Genomic DNA, 14,625 nt, shown 5'->3' with positions numbered 1-14,625 from the left:
TCCACTTTTTCTATTAATCGTTTACTACATTCTTCAAAGATTGCGAGTTTGAACGAAATCGGTTGGAAAACAAAAGAGTTGCAAAAATCATATAGGCCGCCATCTTGTTTTTCTGAAATGTCATAATTTTTCCGTACTCATATCGCGCATCCGAACATATCTCCCATACATCAATGTATCGTTTTCCGTCTCTTTCTAGGAGAATGAGACATTCAATATTCGCCATACATTTTCTATGGGAAAATAAATTCCGCCATTTTGAATTTTTTTTCTATTCATCAAGTAGACCTTCGGACCCTGATCATCTCATGCCAAGAAACCTCACTTCCATCTTTTATACCCTCCGAGCTGGACACCGGCGAAATTTGTATGGCGGCCATCTTTTCTTCGCCATTTTAAATTTTTTTCCAGCTTTTTGGCAATTGGATGACGTCATGAATGACATTTGCTCGAGCACCCCCCACCTATCTTCAATACCTTGAGCGGACCCTTCACCCGTCTCCGATATCCTCAATCATCAGCTCTCTCCATAATTTTGGCTTACTAAGTTTTTGTTTTCTATATAACACCATCAGTGAAAAAAAAATTTTTCATACAAAATTTTACAGGAGTTTCTTAGTTGAAAATCTCGTAAATCTCCCCAAAAGTGGCAACACTGTTTCTATATTTCGATATTGCCGGCTGAGTCACACAATCGATTCATACATATTGACTTTCCAAAATGTTGCCAACTGCCTCAAAAACGTGATCAAAATTTCGAAAAATTAAAAAAAATACAAAATGGCCGCCAACTCGTTTCACAGAAAGATTTTACACGGTTTCATAATTTTCCTATTAACTACAGGATATACCGCTCCCGATAACGTTTCAATCTTTCCTCTCCCTCGCACCCACGCGAAAGGGGATACCGTGAAAAAGACCGTGTCGAAAATCACTTTTACTTTGATAAATTCCAGTGTTGCCAGTCTCCGGTGACAAAAATACCCAAATGTCATTTGTACGAGCAAAACACGTAATCGCTCATACTCGGATTTTGCGAAAAGTCCGTATTTCGATTTTTTACAATTTCCCGAAAATCTTGAAATTTCCCGAAAAATGGGGTAATTTTTCCCCACCCATCTATACCTCAAGTTCATACGTACAATCGCTTCATAGAAGCCGAACCGCTCCGATGTTGCCAACTTTGACATATTCGAATTTTAAAATTGCGTTTTTTCGTACCTCGAACAAAACGGCCGCCATGACAGCCGCCATCTTGAAATTTTTAAAACCACTCCCGTTCTGTCAAAATACAGGATAATCGTGGGCGAAACACGAAAAAATAGTTATCCTCGACTACCCCGTCTTGGATCTGTGGCGCCGCGGTTCGGGGTCGAAAAATCGAAATTTTCAAAACGCTACGGCTCGGCCGCCATCTTGTTTTTCCAATTTTTTCCACATTTCCCATTAATCGTTTACTATTTTTTTCAAAGATTGCAAAATTCAACGAAATCGGTTGGAAAACAACGGAGCTGCAAAAATCACCTCGGCCGCCATCTTGTTTTTCCGAAATGTCATAATTTTTCCCTAGAGGGTTCCCGAAACCGAACACAACTCCCCCACATCATTATATCATTTTCCGTCTCCTTCTAGGAGAACAATTATGTCAATGAGTGAGTGAGTCAGTCAGTGGTAATCGAGCTATATATAGTATAATAAATAAATAATATAATAACTAGTGTTTTGCTCGGTGCGCGAGCTGCTAAAGCAGCTCGCGTGACGTGGTTGGGTTGACAAGTATTAAAACGATAGTATTTATTAAGATACAAAATTAACCGCGAAAACACAATAAAACGACACCTATATCAATTTTTTCTTAAAAAGTGCACGCCCGCCATCTTGGATTTCAAAATAAATGTCGTTATCAAAATCAGCGCACTAGAAAACTCTGAAAACGACATCCAAGTCATTTTTTTGTAAAAACGGGGTAGTTGAGGTTAATAAAGTAGGGTGCGTGGGTGCGCGGACCACTAAAGTGGTCCGCGAGCATGCAGAGTTTGTTCCACCGAGTAGACCTTGGGACCCTGATCATCTTTTGCCACGAAACCACTCTTCCATCTATTATAGCCTCCGAGATAGACACTGACGAAATTTGTACGGCGGCCATCTTGTTTTTCCAAAATTTTCCACTTTTTCTATTAATCGTTTACTACATTCTTCAAAGATTGCGAGTTTCAACGAAATCGGTTGGAAAACAAAAGAGTTGCAAAAATCACGTCGGCCGCCATCTTGTATTTCTGAAACGTCATAATTTTTCCCTACTCGTATTGTGCACTTAAACATATCTCTCGAACATCATCGTATCGTTTTCTGTCTCTTTCTAGGAGAATGAGACATTCATAATCGCCATACAAAATGTATGGAAAAATAAATTCCGCCATTTTGAATTTTTTTTCAATTCATCGAGTAGACCTTCGGATCTTGATTCTCTTTTGCCACGAAACCCCACTTCCATCTTTTATACCCTCCGAGCTGGACACCGGCGAAATTTGTATGGCGGCCATCTTTTCTTCGCCATTTTGAATTTTTTTTAAGCTTTTTGGCAATCGGATGACGTCATGAATGACATTTGCTCGAGCACCCCCCACCTATCTTCAATACCTTTAGCGGGCCCTTCACCCGTCTCCGATATCCTCAATCATCAGCTCTCTCCATAATTTTGGCTTACTAAGTTTTTGTTTTCTATATGACACCATCAATGAAAAAAAAATTTTTCATACAAAATTTTACAGGAGTTTCTTAGTTGAAAATCTCGAAAATCTCCCCAAAAGTGGCAACACTGGTTGCATATCTCCATACTGCCAGCCGAGATACACAATCGATTCATACATATTGACTTTTCAAAATGTCGCCAACTGCCTCAAAAACGTGATCAAAATTTCGAAAAATTCAAAAAATTACAAAATGGCCGCCAACTCGTTTCGCAGAAATAAATTACATCGTTGTACAACTTTTCCAATAACTACAGGATATACCGCTCCCGATGACGTTTCAATCTCTCATCTCGCTCGCACCCACGCGAAACGATCGCCCCTGGAAAAAGACCATGTCGAAAATCACTTTTTCTTTGATAAATTCCAGTGTTGCCAGTCTCCGGCGACAAAAATACCCAAATGTCATTTGTATGATCAAAACACATAATCGCTCATACTCGGATTTTGCGAAAAGTCTGTATTTCGATTTTTTTCAATTTCCCGAAAATCTTGAAATTTCCCCAAAAAATGGGGTATTTTTTTTCCTCCAATCTATACTTCGAGTCTATAGGTACAATCGCTTCATAGAAGCCGAATCGCTCCGATGTTGCCAACTTTGAGATATTTAACTTTTAAAATGGCGTTTTTTCGTACCTCTAACATAACGGCCGCCACGACAGCCGCCATCTTGAATTTTTAAAAACCACTCCCGTTCCGTCAAAATTCAGGATAATCATAGACGAAACCAGAAAAAAATAATTATTATCGATTTCCCGTTTCGGATCTGTGGCGCCGCGGTTCGGGGTCGAAAAATCAAAATTTTGAAAACGCTACGGTTCGGCCGCCATCTTGTTTTTTCAATTTTTTCGATATTTCCCATTAATCGTTTACTATTTTCTTCAAAGATTGCAAAATTCAACGAAATCGGTTGGAAAACAACGGAGCTGCAAAAATCACGTCGGCCGCCATCTTGTTTTTCCGAAAAGTCATAATTTTTCCCCAGAGGGTTCCCGAATCCAAACACATCTCCCCTACATCACTATATCATTTTCCTTCTCTTTCTAGGAGAACAATTATGTCAATGAGTGAGTCAGTCAGTGGTAATCGAGCTATATATAGTATAACTAGTGTTTTGCTCGGTGCGCGAGCTGCTAAAGCAGCTCACGTGACGTGGTAAGGTTAACTTTTATTATATAAAACCAAATTGATTTATTAAGATAATTCACCCCGAAAAACCCCATAAAATGACAGGCATTTCTATTTTTTGTAGAAAATGTAAGTCCGCCATCTTGGATTTGAAAATAAATGTCATTATCAAAATCAGCACCCTGGAAACCCTGAAAACGATATCCATATTATTTTTTTGTAAATTAGGATAATAAGTTAGTAGGGTGCGTGGGTGCGCGGACCACTAAAGTGGTCCGCGAGCATGCAGCGTTTGTTCCACCGAGTAGACCTTCGGACTCTGATCATCTTTTGCCAAGAAACCACTCTTCCATCTTTTATACCCTCCGAGATAGACACCGACGAAATTTGTACGGCGGCCATTTTGTTTTTCCAAAATTTTCCACTTTTTCTATTAATCGTTTAGTACATTCTTCAAAGCCATAAATTTTTTCTTAAAAAGTGCATGTCCGCCATCTTGGATTTTAAAATAAATGTCGTTATCAAAATTAGCACCCTGGAAAACCCTGAAAACGACATCCATATTATTTTTTGTAAAAACGGGGTAGTTGGGGTTAATAAAGTAGGGTGCGTGGGTGCGCGGACCACTAAAGTGGTCCGCGAGCATGCAGAGATTATTTCACCGATAGACATTCAGATCTTGATCATCTTTTGCCAATAAACCACTCTTCCATCTTTTATAGCCTCCGAGATAGACACCGACGAAATTTGTACGGCGGCCATCTTGTTTTTCCAAAAAATTCCACTTTTTCTATCAATCGTTTACTCCATTCCTCAAATATTGCGAGTTTCAACGAAATCGGTTGGAAAACAAAAGAGTTGCAAAAATCACGTCGGCCGCCATCTTGTTTTTCTGAAATGTTATAATTTTTCCCTACTCATATCGTGCACCCGAACATATCTCCCGAACATCATTGTATCGTTTATTGTTTCTTTCTAGGAGAATAAAACATAAAATATTCGCCATACAAAATGTATGGAAAAATAAATTCCGCCATTTTGAATTGTTTTTCTATTCATCGAGTAGACCTTCGGATCCTGATTCTCTTTTGCCAAGAAACCACACCTCCATCTTTTATACCCTCCGAGCTGGACACCGGCGAAATTTGTATGGCGGCCATCTTTTCTTCGCCATTTTGAATTTTTTTCCAGCTTTTTGGCAATTGGATGACGTCATGAATGACATTTGCTCGAGCACCCCCCACCTATCTTCAATACCTTAAGCGGGCCCTTCACCCGTCTCCGAAACCCTCAATCATCAGCTCTCTCCATAATTTTGGCTTACTAACTTTTTGTTTTCTATACGACACCATCAGTGAAAAAAAAAATTTTCATACAAAATTTTACAGGAGTTTCTTAGTTGAAAATCTCGAAAATCTCCCCAAAACTGGCAACACCGGTTGCATATTTCCATACTGCAAGCCGAGATACACAATCGATTCATACATATTGACTTTCCAAAATGTTGTCAACTGCCTCAAAAACGTGGTCAAAATTTCGAAAAATAAAAAAAAATACAAAATGGCCGCCAGCTCGTTTCACAGAAAGATTTTACACGGTTTCATAATTTTCCTATTAACTACAGGATATGCCGCTCCCGATGACGTTTCAATCTTGCCTCTCGCTCGCACCCACGCGAAAGGGGATACCGTGAAAAAGACCGTGTCGAAAATCACTTTTACTTTGATAAATTCCAGTGTTGCCAGTCTCTGGTAACAAAAGTACCTAAATGTCATTTGCACGAGCAAAACACATAATCGCTTATACTCGGATTTTGCGAAAAGTCTGTATTTCGATTTTTTACAATTTCCCGAAAATCTTGAAATTTCCCTAAAAATGGGGTAATTTTTTTCCTCCAATCTATACCTCGAGCCTATACGTACAGTCGCTACATAGAAGCCGAATCGCTCCGATGTTGCCAACTTTGAGATATTTAACTTTTAAAATTGCGTTTTTTCGTACCTCTAACAAAACGGCCGCCACGACAGCCGCCATCTTGAATTTTTTAAAATCACTCCCGCTTTGTCAAAATACAGGATAATCGTGGGCGAAACCAGAAAAAATAATAATCCTCGATTACCCCGTTTCGGATCTGTGGCGCCGCGGTTCGGGGTCGAAAAATCGAAATTTTCAAAACGCTACGGCTCGGCCGCCATATTGTTTTTCCAATTTTTTCCACATTTCCCATTAATCGTTTACTATTTCCTTCAAAGATTGCAAAATTCAACGAAATCGGTTGGAAAACAACGGAGCTGCAAAAATCTCCTCGGCCGCCATCTTGTTTTTCTGAAATGTCATAATTTTTCCCCAGAGGACTCCCGAATCCGAACACAACTCCCCTACATCACTATATCATTTTCCGTCTCCTTCTAGGAGAACAATTATGTCAATGAGTCAGTCAGTGAGTGAGTGGTAATCGAGCTATATATAGTATAACTAGTTTTTGCTCGGTGCGCGAGCTGCTAAAGCAGCTCACGTGACGTGGTAAGGTTAACTTTATTATATAAAACCAAATTGATTTATTAAGATACATAATTCACCCCGAAAAACCCCATAAAATGACAGGCATTTCTATTTTTTTGTAGAAAATGTAAGTCCGCCATCTTGGATTTCAAAATAAATGTCATTATCAAAATCAGCACCCTGGAAAACCCTGAAAACGACATCCATATTATTTTTTGTAGATTAGGATAATAATTTAGTAGGGTGCGTGGGTGCGCGGACCACTAAAGTGGTCCGCGAGCATGCAGAGTTTGTTCCACCGAGTAGACCTTCGGACCCTGATCATCTTTTGCCAAGAAACCACTCTTGCATCTTTTATAGCCTCCGAGATAGACACCGACGAAATTTTTACGGCGGCCATCTTGTTTTTCAAAATTTTCCACTTTTTCTATTAATCATTTACTACATTCTTCAAAGATTGTGAGTTTGAGCGAAATCGGTTGGAAAACAAAAGAGTTACAAAAATCATATAGGCCGCCATCTTGTTTTATTGAAATGTCATAATTTTTCCCGACTCCCATCCCGCACCCAAACATATCTTCCAAACATCATCGTATCGTTTCTTGTCTCTTTCTAGGAGAATGAGGCATTCAATATTCGCCATACAAAATGTATGGAAAATTAAATTCCGCCATTTTGAATTTTTTTTCTATTTATCGAGTAAACCTTTGAATCCTAATCCTCTTTTGCCAAGAAACCGCACCTCCATCTTTTATACCCTCCGAGCTGGACGCCGGCGAAATTTGTATGGCGGCCATCTTTTTTTCGCCATTTTGAAGTTTTTTTCAGCTTTTTGGCAATTGGATGACGTCATGAATGACATTTGCTCGAGCACCCCCCACCTATCTTCAATACCTTAAGCGGGCCCTTCACCCGTCTCCGATATCCTCAATCATCAGCTCTCTCCATAATTTTGGCTTACTAAGTTTTTGTTTTCTATACGACACCATCAGTGAAAAAAAAATTTTTCATACAAAATTTTACAAGAGTTTCTTAGTTAAAAATCTCGAAAATCTCCCCAAAAGTGGCAACACCGGTTGCATATCTCCATACTGCCAGCCGAGATACACAATCGATTCATACATATTGACTTTCCAAAATGTTGCCAACTGCCTCAAAAACGTGATCGAAATTTCGAAAAATTAAAAAAAATACAAAATGGCCGCCAGCTCGTTTCACAGAAAGATTTTACACGGTTTCATATTTTTCCTATTAACTACAGGATATACCGGTCCTGATGACGTTTCAATCTTTCCTCTCGCTCGCACCCACGCGAAAGGGGATACCGTGAAAAAGACCGTGTCAAAAATCACTTTTACTTTGATAAATTCCAGTGTTGCCAGTCTCCGGTGACAAAAATACCCAAATGTCATTTGTACGAGCAAAACACGTAATCACTCATACTCGAATTTTGCTAAAAGTGCGTATTTCGATTTTTTACAATTTCCCGAAAATCTCGAAATTTCCCGAAAAATGGGGTAATTTTTTTCCTCCAATCTATACCTCGAGCGTGTACGTACAACGGCTTGATAGAAACCGAATCGCTCCGATGTTGCTAACATTGAGATATTTAACTTTTAAAATTGCGTTTTTTCGTACCTCGAACAAAACGGCCGCCATGACAGTCGCCATCTTGAATTTTTAAAAACCACTCTCGTTCTGTCAAAATACAGGATAATCGTGGGCGAAACCAGAAAAAATAATTATCCTCGATTACCCCGTTTCGGATCTGTGGCACCGCGGTTCGGGGTCAAAAAATCAAAATTTTGAAGACGCTACGGCTCGGCCGCCATCTTGTTTTTCCAATTTTTTCTACTTTTTTTATTAATCATTTACTACTTTCTTCAAAGTTTGCAAAACTCAACAAAATCGGTTGGAAAACAACGGAGCTGCAAAAATCACATCGGCCGCCATCTTGTTTTTCTGAAATGTCATAATTTTTCCCCAGAGGGTTCGCGAATCCGACCACATCTCCCCTACATCACTATATCATTTTCCTTCTCTTTCTAGGAGAACAATTATGTCAATGAGTGAGTGAGTGAGTGAGTGGTAATTGAGCTATATATAGTATAATAAATATATAATAATCGATTTATGATCCCATATCATAGACTAATTTATATATTTTCTGCGGAGAAAATTAGCGTTAGAAATCACGTCATGCATTGCCAGACCCTTAGTATCACAGCAACCCCCTGCCAGACGAAACCACCGTACGTAGACTTTGACGTAAGATATCCTGTTATCTCCCAAAGCCACCATGATCCAAACTTCATAGTCGCTGATCGTTCCTCCCTGTGTTGGGGACAATACGAAGAGAAACTTGCAGCTTTTATAAAATAACTAGAGGATACCCGCGACTTCGTCCACGTGTATTTGGGTTTTTGAAGATCCCGTGGGAACTCTTTGATTTTCCGGGATAAAAGTAGCCTTTGTCCGTCCCCAGGATATAAGCTTTTGTACCAAACGTCAGAATTGGTTAAACTGTTGGGCCGTAAAAATTTAGCAGACAGACAGACACACACTTTCGCATTATAATATAGTAAGTAAATAAATATGGACGAAGGTATAGCACGCGCCGGCTTTTAGTCCATAGGTAAAGCGAGTGTATTGACCACCAAGAGAGCATCGCTGAGCGAGTTTTTCTTTAAGAGGGGTCTCGTCACTCGCTCCAAACAAACGTAGTTCGTCTCTCATTGGAATACTAACCAATCATACTCAATGGAATTCTGTAGAAACGTTCCGGGAACTAAAATCTATGTCTGTAGTTTTCCAGATTTCCGTTAAAATATTCGGTTTCAAAGTTACGCGGTCTTAAAAATTTACATACAAATCTTTGAGCCCCTATAATTTTAAAACTACATATTTTTAGAAAAATCTAAAACACCACAGGCATTGATATTAGTTTCTAGAATATGTCTGCAAAATTTCATGGACTTTGGTTGCTTAATATTCAAATGAAATTGGAACTACGATTGTATGGAGTAAGTGACGGAGAGAGCCCTGTTATAGCTCTTATACCTATTCGCTGCGACAAATAAGTGGAGTATGGGAGTGAGAAACATTAGTTACGTCACTTGCTAAGTTTTTATTTCCGGAAAGAATTATATTTGGGACAAACGGATTTTTAACCCTCGACCCAAAAAGAGGGGTGTTATAAATTTGAGGTGTGTATCTGTGTATCTGTCTGTGGCATCGTAGCTCCTAAACTAATGAAACGAATTTAATTTTGTTTTTTTGTTTGAAAGGTGGCTTGATCGAGAGTGTTCTTAGCTATAATCCAAGAAAATCGGTTCAGCCGTTTTAAAGTTATCAGCTCTTTTCTAGTTCTTACTGTAACCATCACTTGTCGGGGGTGTTATAAATTTTTAATTTACACTTGTTGTAGCAAAAAATTGAATTTCGGAATTCAAAATCAGAGAATTCAATACACTCTCGTACAAATGGATGTTTGGAACTCGCACTTCATATGCGGCGCTGGTATAGAATGTTAATTATCTGCGGGCACGTTCCGCGAGTTAAGTTCTGAATTCGTGACTTCTATGCGGCAACGCGTATCTGTACCCACTAGAAATGGGCTATTCCAGAGGTATGAATCAATCAATGAATGAATGAATATATCTACTTTTATTGTACGCCACAAAATTAATACAGAAAAACACATACTCGTACAAAGTTAAACAAAATATAGGCAGTACAATTTGGCGGCCTTATCGCTACCTAGTGATCTCTTCCAGGCAACCAAAATGGTGCAAAGGACCTAGCTATATATATTAGACTCAGGTGATGCAAGTATATACAATATACATATATTAATGTATAATATAATTATTAGGTAGTATGTAGTCGTAATTAAAAAAAATCAAAAACACAACGGCCCTACCAAAAACCAACTAAAAAGTAAAATAGAAAATAGCGCCATACCGTTAGCCGCCATATTGTTTAAAAAAAAATTTAAAGCCAGTATCAGATAGCCCATAGATTGAAATCTGTTCAGTCATTTAGAAGTTATAGTGGAACAAAGTTACACATTCATGAACCCTGAAAATATTACACCTCTTTTTTCGTAAAAAGCTAAAAAAAAGACCTCTTTCCGAGATCTTTTCGAAACTTTTTTATTTTCTGTAAAACCGCTACCTTGCAAGCGGTATTTTTCTCGGGATTTACTCTCTCAAGGCGCTAACAAAAATCCTTTCCCCGCTACAAGAACAAGTGTGGAACAAAGTCGCCGACTGAACCCCGTGGCAAATTTACTGCGCAAAGTTTGCGACGCCGTGGAATGGCGGCGCAAATGACGTCATCACTTAAAAACTTTGTTCGCGCGTTCCTTACCCAAGATTTTCAACTTTGTTCAAAAATGAGGATTTAACCGTGGCCCTAAATATTATTACCTCTTTCCGTAACTTAATAAATAAGGAGTTAATTTCAGAAATAAAAAAAATACTCGCTAGATTTTATATTTTTTAGACGACTACGACTACGACTGCCCAAAAAACGGAGCGTAATGTTTTCAAAGCTCATGACATGTATGTACGAGTATGTGTGTTTCTTAACTCGCTGACGATTTTCAAACTCAAAAACATACTATCGACGTATAACTCCGTCCGCAAAAAAAAAATATAGTTTGCTCAGTAATCCTTGACTTTGCAAATTGCCAGGAGAACTCACGCGCCACTAGTTTCTCGTAGCGACAAGAGATATCAAAGAAAAACTCGCTTAGCTCGCTCTCTTGACGTTCAAAACGCTCGAACAGGTGATTACTCGCACGTCTATCGGAACTCACCTTTAATATAAACCATGGCAGGAGCTTTGATGTCTTGGTACCCTTCCACAGTCGCTTGACACCAGTACTTGCCTGCAGTCTGTTTATTGAGCGTTACTGTCAGGTTGGTAGACATGGCCATTCTCTATCGGAACTCACCTTTAACATAAACCATGGCAGAAGCTTCGATGTCTTGGTACCCTTCCACAGTCGCTTGACACCAGTACTTGCCTGCAGTCTGTTTATTGAGCGTTACTGTCAGGTTGGTAGACATGGCCATTCTCTATCGGAACTCACCTTTAACATAAACCATGGCAGGAGCTTCGATGTCTTGGTACCCTTCCACAGTCGCTTGACACCAGTACTTGCCTGCAGTCTGTTTATTGAGCGTTACTGTCAGGTTGGTAGACATGGCCATTCTCTATCGGAACTCACCTTTAACATAAACCATGGCAGGAGCTTCGATGTCTTGGTACCCTTCCACCGACGCTCGACAGCAGTACTGGCCTGCGGTCTGCTTGCTGATCATCACTGTTAGGTTGGCAGACTTGGCCATTCTCTATCGGAACTCACCTTTAACATAAACCATGGCAGGAGCTTCGATGTCTTGGTACCCTTCCAAGGACGCTCGACACCAGTACTGGCCTGCGGTCTGCTTGCTGATCATCACTGTTAGGTTGGCAGACTTGGCCATTCTCTATCCGAACTCACCTTTAACATAAACCATGGCAGGAGCTTCGATGTCTTGGTACCCTTCCACAGTGGCTCGGCACCAGTACTGGCCTGCGGTCTGCTTGCTGATCGTCACTGTTAGGTTGGCAGACTTGGCCACTCTCTATTGACAATGAATCGTAAGATTAGACTATATTCTACGGGCGTAGCATCTGTAATCTTCTAGCTAAGAGATTCTTTTTTTTTGATGTTATTCCTAGGGGCTTTAGTTAGGAGTGCTAAGTACATAAGTTTATCTCACTGACCTCTAATAAATAATACACACTGGACCTGCAATTTGTGTGATTTGTTTTTGAAACAACTTAATTATCGCCATTTAGGCGCTGATAGCAGCAGGGAGCGTCATGTGAGCGCAGGTTATTGACCAATAGCAATTGAGCGCAAGTTTTTAAGCAAAATGGTGATTAGTAGTAGAGATGAAAAATAGACGAGAAAAGTTCTGAGCATAGGTATATTATAATATCAAGTTTCAAAATCGTAGTTCTATAGTATGAGTAATTTCATCGGACCTAATCCCGACCTGAGCGTCGTAGCGTGGAGCTGACGTAACGCAATTTGTCCGCGTCACCCGATACTCACTGTTGACACTCGAATTTGACAACTTTGACGTCAACTTCGTTAACTTTTATCAACTTGTTACGTCGATTGGGTGTATCTACTGAAGACAAAAATGTATCTATTTTTAGCACTTTCATAAGTAAACTAGATGATGCTCGCACCTTCATGCGCATGTATTTAGGTGGGAACTCTTTAATTTTCTGGGATTAAAAATGGCCAATGTCAATTTCCAGGTCTTTAACTATACCCAAGCAAAAAAATCATGCTAATCTATTGCTCCGTTGGGATATGATTGAAGGGCGAACCACCAAACAAACACAATTCGCATTTATAATAATTACTAGCTGATGCCCGCGACTTCGTTCGCGTGGATGTAGGTTTTTTAAAATTCCCGTGGGAACTCTTTGATTTTCCGGGATAAAAAGTAGCCTATGTGCTAATCCAGGGTATAATCTATCTCCATTCTAAATTTCAGCCCAATCCGTCCAGTAGTTTTTGCGTGAAGGAGTAACAAACATACACACACACACACACACACACACATACAAACTTTCTCCTTTATAATATTAGTGTGATTTACTATGGGTAGTGATTAGGTAGTGATTGTTGTGAGGTTGGTATACCTACATGATTGAATTGACCAATAGCAATTGAGCGTAGGTTTCTAAGCTTTTATCTGAAATCCGAAAGGTCGGCGGTTCAAACCCCACCCGTTGCACTATTGTCGTACCCACTCCTAGCACAAGCTTAAACGCTTAGTTGGAGGGCAAAGGGGAATGTTATTCATGATTAAAAATGGCTAATATTCTTTTTTTTTTTAATTAAAAAAAAACTATTACTTACAATAACCCTGTCCTGTTCGTATCGCATCCAAAGCACTTTGGGTTGAGGGTGACCATCCACCAGACAAGTGAGGGTTGCGGTCGATCCAATGTCACCTTCCACGTTTTGAGGTCTCGTACGAAACGCTGGCCCATCTAAGTAATTCAAGAATAAATACACCGATTTATTCTCTCTCATTTATGCATTTTTCTCATTTTACCCTATTTATAAAAAATGTTCACACAGAAATAGCAAAAAATAAAATAACAGAAACAACAAACAATAAAATAACAAAAACAACGGAAAAAAATAACAGAAACAACAAAAAATGAAATAACAGAAACAGCAAAATAAATAAATAACAGAAACAAAAGGGAAATAAAATGACAGAACCAACAGAAAACTAAAGTAACACGGACAGACAGACAGACGGACGGACGGACGGACAGACAGACGGACAGACAGACAAAGTGATCCTATAAAAGTTTCTTTTTTCCTTTTATGGTACGGAACCCTAAAAATCAAAGTGTTCTCATGGAATTTTTCAAAACTTAAATCCACGCGGACGAAGCCGCGGGTACCGTTTAGTAGTTCATGAACTCACAGTTATATTAGCTGCTACAAATGATTACATTTGTCGCAGCACATACCTGCATAATTAAATTGGCAAGTTCTACAACTCCCACTGTGGATATGACTGCAAACTTTTCGAAGTTTCCAGTACCGACGTATGCAACTCCCGAAGGATTGTTTACTTTTAACTTTCACAACGACAGGCGTACAAGGATCCACGACATTCTACGAGCACTGTTTATTATGCAATCTAGCTGAGTTTGCATTTATTTCGTAAAAGAAAAGTTTCAAGTAGGCACATTCTTAATTTGTACATACTTTGGATCCTTTGAGTAGACAGACGAGTTTCATATCCATACTTACTAATATTATAAATGCGAAAGTGTGTCTATCTGTCTGCTACCTTTTCATGGCCCAACAGTGTAACTGATTCTGACGAAATGATACAGGGTTAGCTTATATCCCGGGGACGGACATAGGCTACTTTTTATCCCGGAAAATCAAACAGTTCCCACGGGATCTTTAAAAACCTAAATCCACGCGGACGAAGTCACGGGCATCCTCTAGTAGTTTATAAACCCATATTGGCCAGCGTGGTGGACTATGGCCAAACCCGTCTCATACTAAAAGGATTTTCTTTTAAATTATTTCACATTTTTAGGGTTCCGTATCCAAAGGGTGCCAACGGGACCCTATTACCTACTAAGACTCCGCTTTCCGTCCTTCCATCCGTCCGTCCGTCTCTATGTCAGCAGGCTT

The 14,625-nt window shown here is 39.5% G+C and overlaps 1 protein-coding gene across 1 annotated transcript in view; it reads right to left on the bottom strand.

The window, feature by feature from the left end:
* The window catches only part of LOC123878010 (irregular chiasm C-roughest protein-like), a 96,708-nt gene that overhangs the window by 19,713 nt on the left and 62,370 nt on the right, over positions 1-14,625 (bottom strand). The window contains exons 11-12 of the mRNA XM_045925027.1: positions 13,315-13,448; positions 11,893-12,016 (exon numbers count right to left, since the gene is read on the bottom strand). Of these exons, the coding sequence (XP_045780983.1) occupies positions 11,893-12,016; positions 13,315-13,448 (258 nt within the window). The remainder of the gene's footprint in view (positions 1-11,892; positions 12,017-13,314; positions 13,449-14,625) is intronic.

This window comes from Maniola jurtina, chromosome 25 (genome assembly GCF_905333055.1).
Source record: "Maniola jurtina chromosome 25, ilManJurt1.1, whole genome shotgun sequence".
Classification (NCBI taxonomy): domain Eukaryota; kingdom Metazoa; phylum Arthropoda; class Insecta; order Lepidoptera; family Nymphalidae; genus Maniola; species Maniola jurtina.
The sequence above is the reverse complement of the archived record's forward strand: the minus strand, read 5'-3'. Positions and strand labels throughout refer to the sequence as shown.